This window comes from Equus przewalskii, chromosome 24 (assembly GCF_037783145.1).
Source record: "Equus przewalskii isolate Varuska chromosome 24, EquPr2, whole genome shotgun sequence".
Classification (NCBI taxonomy): domain Eukaryota; kingdom Metazoa; phylum Chordata; class Mammalia; order Perissodactyla; family Equidae; genus Equus; species Equus przewalskii.
The window spans coordinates 27,006,524-27,027,701 of record NC_091854.1 but is presented as its reverse complement, the minus strand read 5'-3'; the positions used below and the strand labels follow the sequence as shown (position 1 = coordinate 27,027,701).

Here is a 21,178-nt window from a genome sequence, read left to right as displayed (position 1 = left end):
GCAGGCAGCCCAGTGTTCGTCGGTTCGAATCCTGGGCACAGACATGGTACCCATCATCAAGCCACGCTGAGGTGGCGTCCCACATGCCACAACTAAAAGGACCCACAACTAAGAATATACAACTATGTACCAGGGGACTTTGGGGAGAAAAAGGAAAAAACTTAAAAAAAAATTTAAAAATATATATATATTGGAAGGGCCTAGTGTGTACAGAAACATGATGAATTCTGTTTTAGATGCAAAATATGAGATATCAGTCAAGCATCCTTATAAAGACACCAAAAGATAGTGAGAGATCTGAAACTGAGCCTCCTCACATCAGGACAGGCCATACAATTCTGTCTTTCATCCGGAGATTGGAAACAAGCTCGTGTTTTGTGTGGTCTGCCTATTTTTTTTTAATGAATTAGTAGCCAACTTATAAAATAATCAGATTTTACCTGAAAGTCCAGATATCTGGCCTCTCTCTCAAAAAAAAAAAGAAACCTGGGGGCTGGCCCCGTGGCCGAGTGGTTAAGTTCGCGCGCTCCGCTGCAGGCGGCCCAGTGTTTCATTGGTTCGTATCCTGGGCGCGGACATGGCACTGCTCATCAAACCACGCTGAGGCAGCGTCCCACATACCACAACTAGAAGAACCCACAATGAGAAATATACAACTATGTACTGGGGGGCTTTGGGGAGAAAAAGGAAAAAATAAAATCTTAAAAAAAAAAAAAAAAAAAAGAAACCTGAACATCACTGGACTGTTTTGATGCAACAGATCTAGTTTGCCACAGATCCCACCCAGGCTGTCCCCTACCATTGAAGATACCTGTTTAGCTCCTTAGTAAATTGAATTTGCAAGCTAATATGAATATTCATTAATTTTTTCAGGAAAAACTAATTGAGTATCTACTATAGGCTAGATACTTTACTAGTCTCGGGGAAAATAGCAATTGAACAGACTTAATACTCCTTAGAAGAAAAGACAGACATTTAAATAAGAATTGTGTCAAGTATGTTGTCTATTATGATGGGTGGGGAAGCACTCAGCGTTTTGGAAACATTCACTGGAGCATCCTTTCTGAGGAATGCCCTTGCAACTAAGACTTAAGGATGAGTAAGAGTTCACTAGAAGAGGAGCGAGCAGTGTTTCCAGAGAAAGCGCAAATGAGGCATATTGCAGAAACTGAAAGAAGTTAAATATTGCTTAAATACATACTGCAAGAGAGACAATGGGAGAAACGCAGCTGGAGAAAATATAAAAGCCTTCTATGCTAAGATAGGGAATTTGAATTTTATCTATAATCTATGGAAATTTGCTTAAGGGTTTATCCAGTAGCAGCAAGATCAGATACGTATTTTAGGAAGATAGTTTTAGCTGCACTAAGCATAGACATAAAAGAGTAAACCCAAAGACAAGGACACCAGTTAGGTAATGCTTGTAGAAATCTGTGAGAGGTGATGATGGCCTGGCCCAGGGTAGTGACCCTGAGGATGGAACAAAGGGCACAGATTGGAGAGGCTTTGGGGAGGCAAAATTTGCTGGATTTGGTCATATGTTTGATATCTTGATTTTGGGGGAAGGAGCAAAATGAGTCACAGGTGACTCCCAGGTTTCTACTAGAGGATGTGGGAGTAAACCAAAGACAAGAAGGTATAGAATCCAGGAGTAGTGTAGGGGAGTATCAAGTGAATATCCAGGGAAGGCAAATGTGCATCACACTGAGAGAACAATCTGCCCAGACTGGAGCTGGCTGCACAGGCGGAGGAGTGAGTTCCTCCAGAATAAAATGTGGATCCAGCAATTTTTCTGATGGCTTTAGCATTTGGAAATATAACTGTTGGTCATTTGACAAAGCTGTTTGAACATTTGAAAAAATTAAGAATAGGTACATAGAAAACCAAGCAAATAAAAAATGAAGCAACTTCAGAAAAAAACTTAGGAGTAAAAACACAGTGTGCAAATAAACATTATTAATATCAGCATTAACTACTGATTTAACAAAAAAATTAGATATAAGTATATTGGGAAGATGAAGAAAAAGAAAGTGGCTGTGGTAGTGAGAAGTGATTTGATTTTTCAACTGCCATAATATGAAATAAATAGGCAGTATCTACAACTGGTAAAACAAGAAGTAGAAATACATGTGTATTCTCTCAAAATGAAGAAGAAAATACAAAAAATTAATAGCTCAAAAAACCGAAAACAACTGCCTCTAGAAGAGGGATTGTGGGATGCAAAGGTGAGGGCAAAGAACTGATATAATGCTTCTACAAAAATAAAAAGTAATTTAAAAAAAATAAAAAGAGAGAGAAAATGGAGCTGGAAGAGGATTCACCAGAGGCGAATCACCAAATCTGACTGTGTTACGGTAGTTCCATTGGAAAATGACCCGTAAGACACGATGATAAACGTAAATCTCCAATGCTCAAGTAAATTATAAAGTGAGCAAATTAAATGAGATCCAAAGTAAAAATGTACGTTGATTAAGATGAGTCAGTATCTGCTATCTCTTCTCTTCGCTAGTTCTCATAATAGCTGTTAACTGATTCTTGCATGTTTTAATGTTATTATTTCCTTGACTCCCTCCTTAGTATGTGAAGTGGTTCCAAACTGGAGAGAGCATTCTACCAATGCAGCAGTTTGGACTCACTTGTGGAATGAAATCAGCCTTTTGGGGAATTGATGAAGGATTATTTCTCCAGAGTAGAGCAATATATTCTATGAGAAATTACACTCTAGTTTCTCTAGAAATTTAGAGGATAGATGTATAGAAAACCAAGATACATGTGGTACATTTTTCTAGGATGGCCATTAATTTAAAAAGATGCCTAAGAGAGAAACATGAATATCTTATGGAATCAAATGCAAATTCATCTGAATTTCAAAGATAACCAATCACGTTTGCTGTATTCTATTGTTAGACGTACCGTGGTAGAAGTTTAAGAGACCTTCAACTAGACTTCAGGGAAAAAGAAGAGTTCCTCAGGTGCTGAGCAATGATGGGGAAGGAGAGAAGCAGGAGATATGACTAATGTGAGCTCACACTTTTTGCCTACTAGCTAGTATTTATTTAACTTCAAAGGTCAGCGCCAAAATTCCACTAGAGGAAGAGCAGTCAGAATGCAATGGCCGGGGTAGCAGAAAGCACCAGGGCTTTAGCATCAGGCAGATTTGAATTTGAGCAGATATGGGAAGGTTCTCCATCTCAGTCTCTCCCCTGTTTAGGAGATAACATCTGCCTTGCAGAATCGTCCTACCTGCTCCTTGCTTTTGTCATCTACTGACCGTGTGGTAATTCTTCTTCATTATTATGGATTAAATAACATAATATGTATAAAGTGTGAGTATGGACGTGGCAAAATGTAAAATCTTCAACAAACTGTGGCAATTGTTACGAGCTGCAATACCACAGGGAACATCAACAGGTTGACTTTTTTCTATAAAATGAGAAATGATAGTCCCACTTTACGGAAAGGAAGTTTTCTTTTAAGTTAACAGTGATATAAAAAGAGAGAAAATCTTTTGCAGATAGCTATTCTCCCAAAATTTATATAAAAATTAACTTTTAACAAATTCTAGAGATATTTATCATTTCTATCCAAAGGGAGTGTTTGCTGTTTCTGCAATGAACCCAAAACAGCAATAAATGATTTAAATCTTGACCAGAGATTAGAGGAAATACCAATATTCTCTCTCTTTAGAACCTTTTTATTGCTTCTTGATTTCCTGGGAACAGTGTGGCCTTGCTGTGGATTTTTCATTCTGGCATGTATGTATATATGTGTGTGTATGTGTGTGTGTGTGTGTGTGTGGTATTTATTGCCTAGAGAGTTAAGTTTTCTGTTTTCTTTAAATTTTAAGCAGATGAATTAAAGGTTTGTTCTCTTTTTTTGAGGTGGCAACAAAGGTTAATTATGTTGAATTTAATCCCATGGCTCTCAATTGTCTCTTTTCTCTGTGTCAGGGGACTTTAATAGGAATAAAGGTTCTCTTTCTTTGTTCTAAATAATTAAGAACTGACTACATAAAAGCTTGTAATATACCACATGAATTTACTCGTTAAAGTTAATGATGGCTGTTTCTGTCATTGCCAGTGAAGCACTGCCCCCGGCCTGCAGAGAAGTTCGAATTCTCAAGGCCAGCAGGGCAGGGCATTGGGGAGCTAGCAGACAGAAGTCAGAATTCTCTTTAGAAGAACAGCCACGGAAACCAGGAGAGTGGAGAGTTCTAAGGAGGGAGTGATGACCTTGTCAAATGGAATAGAGAGGCCAAGTAAGGCAAAAACTTGTTCATCCATTAGACGAGGCAATAAAGTTTCATTTGTGACTTGTACACGAAGAGCATCAGGATCAGGCGAGAGGCGGGGAGAGCTTCTTGGTCTTCCCATTCTCTCTAGGTGATCACATTCATCCGTTCTCATGTTCTCAGCTACTGCACTGAAGACTGACACATCTATTTTGCCAGCTCAGCCCTCTCTGTCTTTAGGTTTATATGTGCTTCTGGATTTACTTGAATATTCACACTGAATAAGTCTAATTTCCCCCCTTGAAATCTGTCTCCTGTCCTATATTCTCTGTCTCTGTTGGTGACTATCCATTCAGTCCCACTGCCAGGACGCTGCCATCCTTTACTTTCCCTGCTTACTCCCATTCTGCATCAAATCAGTGGCCAAGTTCTGTCAATTTTACCAGCTAAGTATTTCTTAAATCTAATCCCCCCTCTCCACCCTGTGAACAGAAACTTTGTCAGGCTCTAATCATCTCTTAGTGGACTAACAGAACAGTTTCCTTATTGTTAATGTCTTAAACCTACTTTTTTTCCCCCAATTTATTCTTCACACAACCAGCAGTGATATACCCAAATGTAAATATGACCAGGCCACAGCTTAGGTTAAGGCTGTCCCCTGTCTCGTCTCTACTTACAGGAAAAGACCATGCAACAGAGCATGTGATGCTAGTTTGAGGCCTTCCGTTGTCTGGCTACAGCCTACTTCTCCAGTTGCTTACTTCTGCTCTCACACAAAGTATTCCTCAAACATGAGACATTTTCTTGCCTCTGAGCTCATGCTGTTTCCTCTGCCTCCTATGCAGTTGTCACCTCCTCCCACAGCCTCTGTTCTTCACTCACTGGCCCAGTTATTGAACTCTCCTCTGTGCCTCCGGCTCTGCAACTGCACTTACCAAACCTATGGTAGTTATTCATGCCACACGTATGTGTTGAATGCCTACTTTATTCTAGGGAAATAGGGTTGAAGAAGAAAGACACTAGAATATGGAACTATGTCTCTTTGATCTCTGTTTTAACAGGAAACACAATGTTTGGTCCAAAGTTAGAATCTCACTAAATATTTGTTGCATAAGTAATTATAGTATGGTTTTGTCAAAGTGGATTGTAGAAATATGTACACAAGACTATAGGAAACCACAGTCGACAGACAACTAATCTTGTTTTACTGAGGGGTCAGGGAAGTCTGCTTGGCAGAAGTGGGTTGTTAAAGATAAGACTAGAACACAGTGTAATTGGGCTTTTTAAATGGTAAATTGAGCCTCAGAGAAAATGAATGGAAATTGTTCAATAGCATGTGGCCAGTTAAGGGTGGAGCCAGAATTCAAATCTGGATCTGTTTGATTCCAAAGTTCATAATCTTTCCATTATGACTACAAGCGGAAAAGAGACTCCAGCTATACTGTGAGCCATCTGCCCTCTGGTTCACTGACCTGGGCAGAACTAGTCGGCACACGTTGGATTTTTAGTTCAAGTTTAGATCAAGGCATAGATAGGCAAAAACTTAATATATGTATTAAGTTTATATATATATATACACACACACACACACATATAGTATATATATATATATATATCAGCTTATATATGTATTAAGTTTATATATATATACACACACACACATATATAGTGTGTATATATATATGTATATATATATATATATCAGCTTATACTAATGTGAAAGTCTAAATTAATGGCATTCAATCCAACTGTTCACACACCATATTGGTTATTCTATATAGACAAAGCCAACACTTATAAATGTCAATTAGCCAAAACTTTTTACCAACTAGTAGTTACTAAAAAAGCAACAAAGAAAATCCCCAAGGCACACCTGCGCGCACACACACACACACACACATGCACACATTACTTGTCTTAAGTATTATAGAGATTTCAGGAATTTGCCCTAAATGCCTAACAACAGTTAAGCTAGGTCAAAATTAAGGACATTTAAAGTGGTGCTTTTATGTTCAGATTTCACTTTTTCCTCTTTCTTTCTTTGTGTTATTAGCTTGCTACCATCAAGTAAAGTAATCATGGATATGTAAGTTAAAGATCATTTTCACTTACATTTTTTAAATGCAAATGTTATCAAGTAAAATGGGTATGGCAAGGTGCTATGCCTTGTATATTCAAACTGACAGCTGTTACTCCAATAAAACAGATAAATTCCCTTCCTTCTAAGATGATGACAAATGCTAAAATAACTTTTCTGCTGCAAAGGGAGAAATGATTCAACAATGGCTTTGTACAAATTGTTGCTGAAAAGATCTGTATTTTAAAAACAACAGCAGTGATATTTATTGTTTTCTAGGATAAAACGCGTGGGTATTTATTGTAGTTGCCATCTTTCTGCGAGGAGGAAAGGAGCTCTTCGCTGCAGCACATTCAATCTTGCTAGAATGCACTGGAAGGGATTATAAGTGTTTCCTTTTCCTACAGCTGCAATCTTATTTGATGCTCCTTGCGCTTGTCCAGCCCCACACCTTCCCCACCAGCCCACAGCTCCACTACTACTGGAGACCTTAAAGTATTGTTGGGCCACGACATCCTCCCTTCGTTCTACCCGTATACTACCGGCATCATCTTAGTGATTTCTCCTCCCAGCGTCTCCCTCCTCACCCTTCCTGACACCCTCCCTGCTTTAACTAAGACTCTCATTATTTTTCACCTAGATGCTTTCTAATTGCCCACCTGCAGGCTTCTGATCACAGGTGCCAGTTGTTTCCCAAAAACAAAAATCTGAGTCAGTCACTTCCTGGCTTATGAACACTTAAGGGGTGGATGTTAGTGTGAGGGAACAGCATAGAATAGTTTGAAAGGCACGCAAATCCACACATCCAAATAATCTAGGTTAAGGACAAGGTCTAGGAATGTTCCTTTTGGAGTAAAAAGCACTTTGCAAAGCAAAGCCCTCTCTCTTTTATAGCATTAATTTAGTATTTGTTCATTGCGTTTTATTTTTTTCTGTATTTATAACCACTAGTTGACTGCGGACTTGAGGCAGAGGAAACTTTGTGCTCACCTTTGGGTCTTGGCACTGTCTCTGTCACTGAACAGATGCTCAGGAGGTCCTCCCTGAATACGAGCAGTGAGGGAGGGAGTGAAGGAGAAAGGAAGAAAGGAAGGAGGGAGGGAAGAGAGGAAGGACGGAAGAAAGAAAGGAAAGAAGGAAGAAAGGGAGAGAGAGAGGGAGGCAGGGAGGAAGGGAGGAAAGAAGGAAGGAAAAAGTAAATGAATGTCATAATTAGAAGCTTACAATTTTACCAAATGGATATATAAAACTATTTTTTACTCTATTATTTTTGAGCTGGCTCTTTTCTAACTAAAGATAATTATTAACATGTATTAAACTAAAGAATTTTAAAACATTTTATTATAATGCGCACAAAATTATTAGTTCTTTGAAACAGCTTTCAAATGAACTTGGAAATGCGGCAGCCTGAATACTTTTAAAGGGATTCAGAGGAAGAACTTCTAAGAAACCAACGATTCAGTGATGCCAACTCATTAGACAATCAGTCCTTTCCCTGGTGGGATCCACTTGTGCCAACATATGGCATCAATTACCCCCTCACTGAATATTTATGATCTTATATGAAACTTTGCAGGAAAAGGGCTTATCTTTTTCAAATTCAAAAGCAACTAACACTTTTTTCTTCGTGGTGGAAAAATAAACAGCTTATTTCTTATTTTTTCTAAGGAACTGTATCATTCACATTGATGACATTTATTGTGTCCTGAATTTTCCTACCCTGAGTATAAAGTTGATAATAAACTGCTAACCCAAATGATAATAGTTTGCATTTATGGGGCACTTCAGGGTTAGCAAAGTGCTGTAACATATACTCACGTTTACTCGAATTTAGGTCCTTGCTTTCAATAGATAGTCATGAGTCTGAGTCGTTTTCCCTAATCCCCCTAGGACCATTATGATGGGCTCAAGGTTCCCTCTGTCTCTTTCACTCTCTACTCCCAGGCAGCTGCCAAACATTGTCAGTTGTCACTGTTATCTTTCCAAAGCACAGATCTGACAGCGCAGAGGGAGCAGGGTTCTGCGGCAGAAATGGCTTTGTACCAGACAAAACTCAATTTGAATTGCTGGCTCTGGCACTTCCTGGGTGTATGACCTTGTAAAAGCTAACCTCCTGAGTTTTCTCATCTGCAAAGTAGGGATAATGATACTTACCTTGCAATATTCTTGTGAGAAGTAGAGATAATATATTTTACAATATAGTTTAGTGCCTTGCACCTATATAATAGGCACTCAAGAAATGGTCTGTCTTGTTATTTGCCATTTCTCTGCATAAGAATATTCATGAAAGAACAACTATTTACTGAGAAAGAACAATGTATAATTGCAATGTAGGCTGCAGATGCTGCAGGAACTAGAGAAGCTTACAATCAAATAATCCCCAAACAGGAGCATCCAGGCTTCCATAGGGATAATTAGAGAATGTTATGAAAGTACACAGGTGGAGCATGTAAACCGGTCTTAAACTGTGACCTGAAAGATAGAAAGGCCTGGGCTTGAAGGAGAAGGTAGAGGGGAGTTGGGGTAGGGTGGAGTGGAGAAAAGCTTCAGCTGGAGAACTGGCATTTGCAATGGCAAAGCAGAGCACAGTAGACGCAGAAACTGGCAGCTGCTGAGTGTGGCTGGAGATGTAGTAATGCAGGACAGTAGAGGGGAAGTTATGAGGAAGAGACAAGGGACAGGGGAATGACAAGATGAGAAACTGGAGAGGTGAAGGCGTTGAAAGCCATGTCAAGGAATTTGGACTTTGTCCTAAAGAGAGCAAAGAGCCATTGGAAAAGTATGAGCAGAAGATGGACCTGATTGCACTTACTTTTTTAGGAGTAATAAGTCATGGCCTATGACAGAGGTCCTTACCTTTGTCCACAGATCCATGCATGTGCTTCTGGTGATTTGTAAGTTTCTTGAAATTGAATGCAAATGCGTGTGTGTGCATGTGTGTGTATGTGTTTTGATAGAGATAGCATCTGTGATGTTGACTCAAAAATGATTAAAAATCACCATTCAGACTCCTCCTATAGGATAAAGTCCTGACTCTTATACCCTTTCACATTCTGGCTAAAACTTTCATTTCGTATTCCCCTCAACAAAATTTAGAATATAGCCACTTTTAATTTTTTACTGTTCCTAATATGCCTCTGAGCCTTTCCTCCTAGTACAGCTTCCTGCACCAACCGCCCTGCTCTTCCCAAACTACCCCCACCTCCACACCCCACCCTCTGCTCACAGAACTACCCCTCTCTCAAAGCCAGGATCAACTGCTTCTTCCTTCTCCAGAGGTTCTCTCATATTCCTTCCCCATTCTTCTCTAGCACAAGCACAGAGAACAGTCACAGAGCTCTGATGACCCTGCTGGAATGAGAGAGAGACAAATAGAACAGTGGACAAGAAATAGAAAATCCAGAGACGGAGCCACATTTATGTGGAAATCAGATACACAACAGAACTTGTCTTGCAAATCAGTGGAGGAATAATGGACTATTTTTAAATGGTGTTAGAACAACTGGTCACCTGTAAGGAAAAGCGTGGATCCTTACTTCACATCATTCTCAGAAATAAAGTCCAAATGAGTCAAATCAAAGCAGTGAAACTTTTAGGAGAAAAAAAAAAATCAGAGACCATTTTCGCGTATGAAAACTGAGAGATAAATCTGACCACTGTAAATGACTTTTCATCAAAACCTAGCATTAAAAGAATGGAAAAATGAGCCATCTATTGAGAGAACTGTCAAAGAATTGGTATCCAGAACATGCGATGAACTAATTGAAATAAATAAAACAAGAAAGGACATTCAGTTTTGTTAGCAATTAGGTAAAATGTGTTACCATTTGACACACCATAGATTGAAAAAAATTAAATAGTCCGAAAATATCAAATTTTGGTAACAGTATGAAAAAATAAGAATTCTTATTTCTGTGGGAATTTAAATTGTTACAATCTCATTGGAAAAAAATTTCTATTACTTAGATAATTTGAACATTTGCCTACCTCCTCACAGAAACTTTTGTGTACGTGCAGAGTATATAAGAAAATTCTTAGCAGTAATTTTCATGTTAGAAAAAATTGTAAACAACCCAAAAGTCTATGGACAGCAGAATATATAACAAAATTGTGTTATATGAATCATAAAGTAGTAAAAATGAATGCATAGATTATAAACATCAACATGGAATAATGTTAACATAATATTGAAGAAAAAGTCAAGTTGCAGAAGAAAGCATGCAGTATTACTCTATTTGTATAAAGATAGACAGATCTAAACAATATAAATTTTTAGGATTGCTATACCTGTGGTAAAAGTACAAAGGAAAATGAGGAAACGAGTAAAATGAAATTCAAGAGATTGGTTGTCTCTCAATGGTCAAATAGGAGACAAAGGGAGGTGATTGGGAGGGGCATAAAGTAGCTTCCTAAAGCTGGATTGAGGAATATGGGTCTTTGTTTTAGTATCATAATTTTAAAACAGCAAACATATTGTATACACTCTTGTGTACGTAAATTTTATAATAAAAAATTCAAAACGACAAAAACAATCATAAGATACGTACAATGACCCGCAAAATCCATGGTTCCTCTGCTTGAGGAGCTCCAGTCTGGTGCTTGTTTCCGAACCTCTGTCGTCCCCACCTCCCAGACTGCCGTGAGTTGTGAGGGACTTTTTCTTTACTGTACCTTCCTTTCTACATTCTGCTGTCTTTTTTCTGTCTTCTTAAGCTGCGTGCTTAACTCATGCATTTTCACCACTTTATCTTTTCTAATGTAAGCATTTCAGGCTACAATTTACTCCCAGTTACTCCAGCTATAGCCTGCCATTTTTAAAGTATAATATTTTATTGTCATTTGCTTATATTTTGTAATTTCCAGTATGATTTCTTCTTTGACCTATGAGTAATAAATTTAACTTTATATATATCCAAATATAAAAGCTTTTAAAGTTATCTTTTGGTTATTAATTTATAGCTTAATTGCATTATGGCCCAAGAATTTGGTCTTTTTATTACCAATTCTTTGAAGTTTGTTGAGACTTCCTTTACGTCTAGTATTTGGTTAATTGCAAATTTTTCATATATGCTTTTTAAAAAGTATTCAATAGTAGTTGAGTTCAGTGTTCTGTATGTGTCCACTACAACAAGCTAGTGTCTACCAGTTCTTCTATAGCTTTTCTTCTCTTTTCGTCTGTCTTTAATTAGTCATTGAGAGCTATGTGTTAAAATACCCTGTTAGGATAGTATGTTTGTAATATCTCCTTGTAGATATGTCTAACTTTTAAAAAATGTTTTAAAGTTGTGATACTAGATGCATACAAGTCAGACTTATATATTCCTGGTGAGCTGAAGTGTTTATTAACATATAGTCATTCTCTCTCTAGTAATGCATTTTATTTTAAATCAATGTTGCTGCATAAACTTTCTTTTGGTTAGTTTTGCCAGTGTCAGGATTTTTCCATCAAGTTTCAGGTGTATCACTGGCAAAAGGATAAAATTTGATTGTTTGTTGTTTGAATCCACTCTGACAGTCTTTGTTTTTTAACTGGAAAGATTAATCCATGTTTACTGATAGCACCTTTTGGTATATTTGCATTAATCTGTTCCACTCTATTTTTATCCGTGTTGCTTCTTCTAAATATTTACTTGTTTTCCATTATATTTATTAAAGATCTTTTCTTTTCTCTTTCTCTCACTCCATGTACTTTGCCTCTACCCACTAGGAAATTATACATCTTACTTCTATTTCTTTAGTTGTTATTCTAGAAATTTTAACATGTATATTCAATTTTAAAGGTAATCAGTATGTTTAACCTCCTCTCAAACAATGCAAAATTCTGAGAATGTTTTTAATCTTATTATCTTTTTCCTGATACATATGCCTTTGTTGTTCAGAATTTTAGTTCTACATTTATTTTTCCCAACTTTATTGAGATATTATTGACATATATGTAAGTTTAAGGTGTACAGTATGATGATTAAATAAAAGTATATATTGCAAAACAATTACTACAATAAGATAAGAAGGTACCAATAGGGTACCAGATCTCCATCCCTTCACATAATTATGATTTGTGTGTGTGTGTGTGTGGTGATAACAGTTAAGACCTACTTTCATAAAAACTGTCAAGTATGTAATATAGTATTGATTGCTGTAGTCACCATGCTGTGCATTAGAGCCCCAGATCATATTTATCCTAGAGCTGGGAATTTATACCCTCTAACCAACATCTTCCCATTTTCTCCACCCCTCAGCTCCTGACAACCACCATTCTACTCTCTGTCTCTAAGAGTTTGGCTTTTTTAGATTTCACGTCTAAGTGAGATCACACAGTGTTTGTCTTTCTCTGTCTGACATTTCGTTTAGCATAATGCACTCAACATCCATCCATGTTGTTGCAAAAGGCAGCATTTCCTTCTTTTTTATGGATGAATAATATTGAATTATATGTATATGACTCATCTTGATCTGATGGACACTTAACGTGGTTTCCATGTCTTCGCTATTGTGAATGATGCTGCAATGAACGTGAGGGTGCAGCTATCTCTCTGAGATGGTGTTTTCACTTCCTGCGGAAATACACCCAGAAGTGGAAGTGCTAGATCGTATGGTAGTTCTATTTTTAATTTTTGAGGAACCTCTACAGTGTTTTTCATATTGGCTATACCAATTTACATTCCCACCAACAGTTCACAAGGGTTCCCTTTTCTCTACAGCCTTGCCAACAACTTGTTGTTTCTTGTTTGTTTGGGCTTTTTTTTATAACACCCATTCTAACAGATGTGAAGTGATACCTCATTGTGATTTTGATTTGCGTTTCCCTGTATGTTAGCGATGTCAAGCATCATTTCGTGGCCATTTGTATGTCTTTTTTGGAAAACTGTCTGTTCAAGTCTTTTGCCCATTTTTTAATCAGATTTTTTTTTGCTATTCTTTTTATATATTTTGGATATTAGTGTGTTTTGGATATGTTTTGGATATTAATCCAAATATACCTTTGTATATTTTGATGGTTTGCAAATATTTTCTCCCAGTCCATAGGTTGCCTTTCATTTGGCTGATTGTTTATTTTGCTGTGCACAAACATTTTAGTTTGATGTAGTCCCACTCTAATTTTACTTGCACTTTTTTTTTAACTGAAGTAAAATTGGTATATAACATTATATAAGCTTCAGGTATACAACATTATAATTCACCATCTGTCTACATTACAAAGTGATCACCACCAAAAGTCTAGTTACCATCCATCACCATACAGCTGACCCCCTTCACCCATTTCACCCACCCTCCAACCTCTGTGTGATATCCAAAAAATACTTTGCCGAGACCAGTGTCAAAGAGCTTTTTCCCTATGTTTTCTTCCAGTAGTTCTACAGTTTCAGGTCTTACATTTAAGGTTTTAATACATTTAGAGTTAATTTTTGTGAGTGATATACTACAGGGATCCAATTTTGTTCTTTTGCATGTGATCATCCAGTTTTCCTATCACTATTGGTTGAAGAGACCGTCCTTTCCCCATTGCATTTTTTGGCCCCCTTGTCAAGTATTAGTTTGACCATATATGAGTGGGTTTATTTCTTGGCTCTCAATTCTGTTCCATTGATCTATATGTCTATTTTTATGCCACTCCCATACAGTTTTGACCTACGTTGATTTTTTAATCCCACACAGACATTTTGTTATTGTTTTATATACCCAATGTTTGTTTAGCGTCAGCCACGTATTTTCCTTTTTTAAAAAATTTAACTTTATTGCTATTCGTTCTTGCAGATCTACTGCCTTTGATACTCTGCAATTTCCTAGAAGTGTAGATGTAGGCTTCTTTTCATTTATTCTGTTTAGAATTTGTTGAGCTTCCTCAGTCTGAAGATGTGTCTCGATGATTCTGGATTCCTCAGCCACCTCATTCTCTTTTTCTCTACTAAATTTCCCTAGAATTTCAAAAAGATCTTCTTACTCTGCCCTTCATATCATGTAACCTGTCTTTTCTATTTTTCATCTCTTTGTCTTTCACGCTACGTTCAGGTGACTTCTTAACGTGTAATTCGCTATTAGTTTCTCCACCAATGTTTAATCTCCTGATCCACTGAGCTCTCTTTGATAATCTCTTGCTTTATCATCATGCTTTCAGATCCCACTTTTATTTCTTTAAATATATTAAATGCATTTATTTTGCGTTTTGTGTTTTATAATTCTAGTATTTCCATCGTTTACAGGCAAGATTGTTTTTCTGCAACATCTCATTCAGGTCGATTATTTAATCACCATTTAGTTATTTTTTTGGTTTTTTTGGATGATTCCTTGTTTCTTGGAATTTTATCTGTGGGAATTCTTTGAGACCTGAATTTAAAGCTCATTCCTTCAGAGGAGATTTGTGTTTACTTCTACCAGGCACTTGTGGGCAATTCTAACACAGGGCCACCTGTAGCTCCAGATTGGGTTGTAGGGAGCCTCCTAGATACTGTGATTTCCAGTCCCTAACTCAGGGTAAGTTAGGCTTCTGGTTGGTATCCTTAGAAGACTGATTTTCTTTTTTCTTTCTGTGTCTTTTTATTTCTCCCTTTTCCTTGCTTTTTCCTTTCCTTCCCTCCCTCCCTGCATTCCCTTCTTCCCCACTCCTTTCTTCCTTCTTTCCTTTTCTATTTCTTTCTTCTTTATATTTCCTCTTTTTTCCTTCTTTTGCTCCTCTTTCTCTCTCTTTCCTTTTTCTTTTCTTCCTCCTTCTGTCCCTCTCTTTTTTTCTTTCTTTTCCTTCCTTTTTTTCTGTCTTTCTTCTCACTTAGACTCAAAAGTGAGAAAGGCATGCATTCCCCACTGACTCCCTTTGCAGGACTCAATTTTTCTAGTTCACTAACTGAGAGTATCCCCCTTAGGAGACCTCAGATCCATATGGCATGGTCTCTAAGTCAGTCCCTCAGTCTATTCAGACCCCAAGCAGTCTTCCGTCCTTCTTGCAAAACAACCTCAGCCTTCAGCCACCAGGGACCAACAGATGCCACCAGAGCAAAAGCTAAATGCAGATCCACTTAACTCTATGTGTTCATATTTTCTTGTTATTCTGGAATTTGAGGAATTCCTGTACTGTACAACCAGAGCTCAATTATGCCTTAAAAGGACTGTGTGTGTGCTTGTGTAGTTTTGCTGTGCCAAAAGATTTTTCTTTGAATGTTTAGTCTACCATTCAGCTGAAAACAGAGATTGGTGATATCTTTTCATGTCTTTATCTTCAGTGCTGAACATAGACCATAGCATGTAATAAGTATTCAATAAATGTATTTTAAATGCACGTAGATATTGTAGACTCAGAGCTTTCACTCCAAGATATAACTCTCCCTACGCTATCAAATATCTGAAACTATTTTGAGTTACACGTTCTTTGAATTGGGAGTATCTTTAGATACTACAAGAGAGGTGCAACCTTATGCCTCTTTAGTCTTCATCTGGCTAACTTGTGCTGACTCTTGAGTGATCCATTTCTTTATCACCTCTTTCAGGAATACTTTCATGAGTCAACCCCACCACCATTATCCACAGACATCCTACTGTATGTTTTCATCACACCTGATGTTTACCTTGGCATAGTTTTTTCACAATGTATTTAATTTGTTGTCTAAATGTTAAATTGTAAACAATGAGCTCAGTGGCTGTGTCTTATTCACTTTGTGTCCCTTGCACTTGGCCCAGTGTCTGGTTCATAGCAGGGATCAATTAATGGTTTTCCATGATTGAGAGAATAATGCCTTTTAGAATATACACTTTTGGCCCCAAATATGTTTTTATTTTCAACACTCAGGCCTTTCTCTTTTGTATCAGATCTCTTAGAAAACACCTAGCTATTACTTTTTGGAGTCAGTAATTTAAATTGCATACTCCTCTCAAACCAATTTCTGTCAGAGTTAAATTGCTTCCTTAGCCCAAGAAAAAGAACACTTTAGAACGCAAATGTTTTAACACTCAAAATGGTTTTATTGTTTTTGAAATGTGAAATATCATTAGCAAATGAAAGGCAGGATAATCATAACCATTACAAGTCTTACTCTAATTAGCTATTAATTATATTTGCTGTTTTATACTATATTGAAGAATTACAGCTATTTCATAGTCATCTTTCACTTCATTTTCATTCAAAGCTTGAATCTTGAAAGAATCATTAAAATGCCTTCTTAATTTATTTGCCAATTTATAGACATCATGACTCATATTCAAAAGTTCACTGCTTTGTTTATGAAATTTAGATTCCACTGAGATTGTTTACCTATCTGAAACTTCCAACCCAGTGAAATACCACTCTCAGCTGGAACTGAGCACTCTCCTCATTTTTTCTTTATTTATTTAAGTATATTTTCAAAGGTATTTATTCAGCATACACTGTACATGTCACTTTGGTATACACATACAAAGGTGGAGCAGGTTGACACCAAGATGGGTCAGACGTGACTCCTCCCCTCAAAGACTTCATCATCTAGAAAAATAAGAAGTAGATTATTATATGGGTGTGCCTCTCTGTCTGTGCATATAAATATTAATAACAGCTAGCAGTTATCAAGTTCTTATTATGTGCCATCACAGTTTTACATTTTTACAGGTAATTTATTTCATCAAATCCAAGGCCACTGATTATAAGACACACCATTATTGTAGTACCAATAAGAAAGAAACACTCCTTAAAAATTATAACTGTTTCTTGATTGTAAGATGCTTCTCAAGTATCAAAGATGTTAATATGTGAAAAAATGCAGGACTTGGAATTGATGAAATATAATAACTCATTTCAAGTTAGGTAATGTTATTGTTCCCATTTTATAGATGAGGACATTGATAGGGTTTAGAGATGTTAGGTAACTTGCCCAAGATCACACAGCTAGTGAGTAGATGAGTGGGGATTGAACCCACATCAGTCTGATTCCAAATGCCACACTCTTAGTCTCCATACTAGACCGGTATTGGATTCTATATGTAATAGGGTGTTCCAGAGTTTCCACATCTTTTGTTCCTGATGTGGCTTCATTTAAATTTGGAGAAGAATAGGGGCCTCTACTAATTCTCGAGAGAAATTGAATTTAGTTGAGATAATGTGACTGAATTTACCAAAAAAACCACACCAACCCTCTGTTTTGAAAATCATTTGTCTGAATTCTGCATAAGTGGTTATAGTAATCAGACTAAAGAGTATTTAGCAGATCTTACCAACATCTGTCATGAGGTAATTTATTTTTTAAAATCTATGAATCTGTGTAGCAAGTCACATTACATGTGGAAGTAGTGGTCTCAACAGAATGATAGAGACTGGACAAAAACTTAAATTAACTTTTACCATGAATGTAAACATCTGTTTTTCTATTTTTTTAAAGCGAAAATTAGTAGTTAGTGGAAACTATCCATCAAAGTTCTCTTTTTTAGATCTTATAAAAAGAAGTAGCAACATTTCTGTATAGCCTGTTGAAATTCTAGCACTGCATAATGTGTTGCAAATAATCTTTGTAAGGAGTGAAAATGACTATCCAAAAGCAAGAAACTGTTTACTTTGTCTTAAGTAACAACTGGCACAATCTATTTTTTAAAAAGCTAATGAATTAAGAAATAACAAATATGCACTACATTGTTTTTGCCTATAAATAGCGAATTATATGTAAGAACAAGCAGCAGTTAAGTGTGCTGTGGGCCAACTGCATAGTCATGGATACCAGAGACTTCGTCTATGGAAATTCAGCAAAACAGAATTAGAAATGTCAAACAGAAGATTATCATTAAGATAATTCTTCCAGAAATGAATCAAAAATTCTGTGCCAGCTGTTCATATCTTGAGTAGCCAAGATGAAATGGACAGAGCTAAAAAATCTAACATTGTTTTCTAAAATATGGTACGGCAACACCTAAATCAGAATAACCAGATCACTAGAGTGCTTGTTAGAAATACAGATTTATGACCCCCGTCCCAGACCCAATGTAACAGTACTTTGGGTAGAGCCCAAGAACCCACATTCTGAAGAAGCACCTCTAGCCACCAGTGACTAAAACCATGCTGGATTTGAGAACCATTGCTTTAATATGTAACTCTTCCCCACCTACTACTTTGGACTGAGGGCAGAAATGAACCAAACTCTAGGGATTTTTTTCACCAAATATCAGAGGTTAAATGTTTCATTTTCTAGGTATTTATGAAGCAGTATGGGAGCACACAAGGAAATGTGAGCTCCTGTATTCAAATGTATTGCGATTTTTGCGTGTCATTTAAACAACTGCTCAATGTGATTAAATGGAAGCAATAGGTGGTTGCAGAAAAAGAGGATTGAGGTAATCCTGGTAGCTGTGGAAATAGAAAGAGACAATTCCAGAAATTATTTCCAAAAAAAGTCAGTAGGATCAGTGGCAAACTGAACATTAATGGTAAACAGAAGAGAAAATAAAAGAGTATCTTGGGTTTTGAATCTGGGTAGCAGAGAAGAGCGAGGCACTGACATGGGGATGGAATGTGGAAACAGTCTGAAAACAATGGAGAGGATGGCTGTGGGAGCAGTTGAGACTTCTGTGGCTGGCCCTTCTACTACCACATTTATAAAGATGGTGAATTGAATTTTGTTACAGAGTTTATGTATGAATGGACTTAACCAAATTGGGATCTAATTAATCATTATTTTCTTTTACAGCAATTGTTCAACTGTCAAGCTCTACGAAAACTAAGTATTCCTGATAATGACCTTTCAAATCTGCCAACCACTATTGCTAGTTTAGTTAATCTTAAAGAACTCGACATCAGTAAAAATGGTAAGATTCTCATCTCATCTCTAAATAACTTGAATTTTTTCCTGAAAATGTGCTTTAATGTTTTCTCTTAGCAAATGATATAATATAACACTTTTTCTTTGATTTTGCTGCAACTCTGCTACTTTTATTGCAAAGTTAAATCCTAAATTACAAGTCAAAAACAGAAAACCTCTCTGCCCTCCTCTTACTAATGTGCGTGACTCACTCAGTCCTTATTTCCCTCTACATTCAGATATGTACTTTACTTTTTTGTAGAATATTTTAGTGTCTTTATGCTGTTTATTTTCCTCACTCTCAGATTAAAAGTTTTTCCAATATGTCTCAAATATCACCTGCTCAATGAAGCCTATCTGGTCACCCTACTTGAAAGTGAACTCCCAATTTCCCTTGCTGTTCCGTTTTTTCCCATAGCACTGACGATCTTCTTGATATTGTAGAATTTACTTATTTACTATGGTTATTGTCTATCTTCTCCTGGCCTAGAATGTAAACTCCATCATGTGATGGTAGTGATTTTTCTCCATTTTGGTCACCGATGTATCTCAACTGTAAAGAGCAGTGACTGATCAATAATAGATGCTCAGTAGAATTTGCTGTATTTCTGGACAAAGTTGTATTTCTGATGATTGTGTGGATGCTGTTGATGATATTGATGTTCATCTTGATTATGTTTTCCTTCCAATGTTTGTGGGAGTCTTCTGTGCCCTCATACATTCATTAAATCCTCATTTCCTTCCAAATGACCTTCACTCTCCCTGTTATTAGAATAAAGCAAGCATCAGTCTAAAAAGATTATGTCTGGGCACTGTGAGGATATAAAACATGACTCCTCCATCTTTAAGCTAGTCAGTTACTCTGTGTGTGTGTGTGTGTGTTGCTTTGTTTATTTCAGGCAATGTACTTCATGTCAAAAGTATGATATGCTGGGTATGTCTATTATCTTCATGGGGCAATGGTATCATTGGTGTTTACCTATGTCCAGACTCATCAAATGGTATCCATTAAATATGTACAGTTCTTTGTGTATCCGTTATACCTCAGTAAAGCTCTTTGAAAAAAGAAAGTAAAAATTAATTTAGACAACCTAAACAAAAATGTTAGGTAAGACTGGCTTGACATTTTAGGTAAATAAGGATCTTAATGTAATCTGTTTTGTTAAGGACACTAGAAAAATCTCTTAATCATATGTAAATATGATGTTCCTGGACCATCTTGTTTAACATTAAGATCCTGCTGTTATTATCCACTAGAAGTAGACTCCATTTCCCTTTTCTGTTTTATTACTTTAATAACATTTATGAGAAACTGACATACTATATATTTAAATCATTTATGCATTATCTGGACTCCTCTCACTAGAAGTAAAATTCAGTGATGCCCCAATTTTGTTGTGTTTTGGTTACTGGTGTTTCTCTATGGCCTAAAACAGGATATGGCACATTGCAGGAGCTCAATAAATATTTATTGAGTGAATTCATAAATGAATGGTCCTTCTGGAACATGGAACACTTGTTGAAATGTACCAATGTGAATTGCTAGTGATTTCTTCCATTCGACTCTATGAGAGTCACAGAGAACTTTACAGTGTCACTGCAGAGATAAGACTAACACCTATAAGTAATCAGTGAATATTGTAAAACATACAATGAAGTGCTGAGCTATATATCACAAACTACAATTGTAAATTCTTAGAGAATAGGAGGATTAATTAAGGCTGCTTTATTATTAGGGTAGAGTTCAATTAAGGGATGTAAGCTTAGGATTTCCATGAGGCACAGTAGCACCTGCATAAAGGAGAGCATTTCAGTTGAAGGAGACAATCAGAGTGTGCACAGGGGACACACACATCTTTCTACACAAACTTGACTTACCTCTCAGTGGGTTTTCAGGAAGACAGTCCTAAAAGGACCATATGCAGACTTAGAGAGAGAATAGCAACTAGATTTAGGCCCATTGAAAGATGACATCAGGTCTACCTTTATTCTTTTAAGGGTGGATTTACAGGCCACGTACTTCTATGGATTGATATTTCTTTACTTTAATAACAATTAATACTGATTATGTATTTATATACATTCACACATCAAATTCTATTTTCAAATTACAATTTCAGAAACGTA

At 36.7% G+C, this 21,178-nt stretch overlaps 1 protein-coding gene across 9 annotated transcripts in view; it reads left to right on the top strand.

Annotated features, from left to right (window-relative positions):
- LRRC7 (leucine rich repeat containing 7) overlaps positions 1 to 21,178 on the top strand; it is a 492,999-nt gene that overhangs the window by 212,256 nt on the left and 259,565 nt on the right. For all 9 annotated transcript variants that reach the window (XM_070592305.1, XM_070592302.1, XM_070592303.1 and 6 more), the window contains one exon: positions 18,941 to 19,058. In XM_070592305.1, coding sequence (XP_070448406.1) covers positions 18,941 to 19,058 — 118 coding nt within the window. The remainder of the gene's footprint in view (positions 1 to 18,940; positions 19,059 to 21,178) is intronic.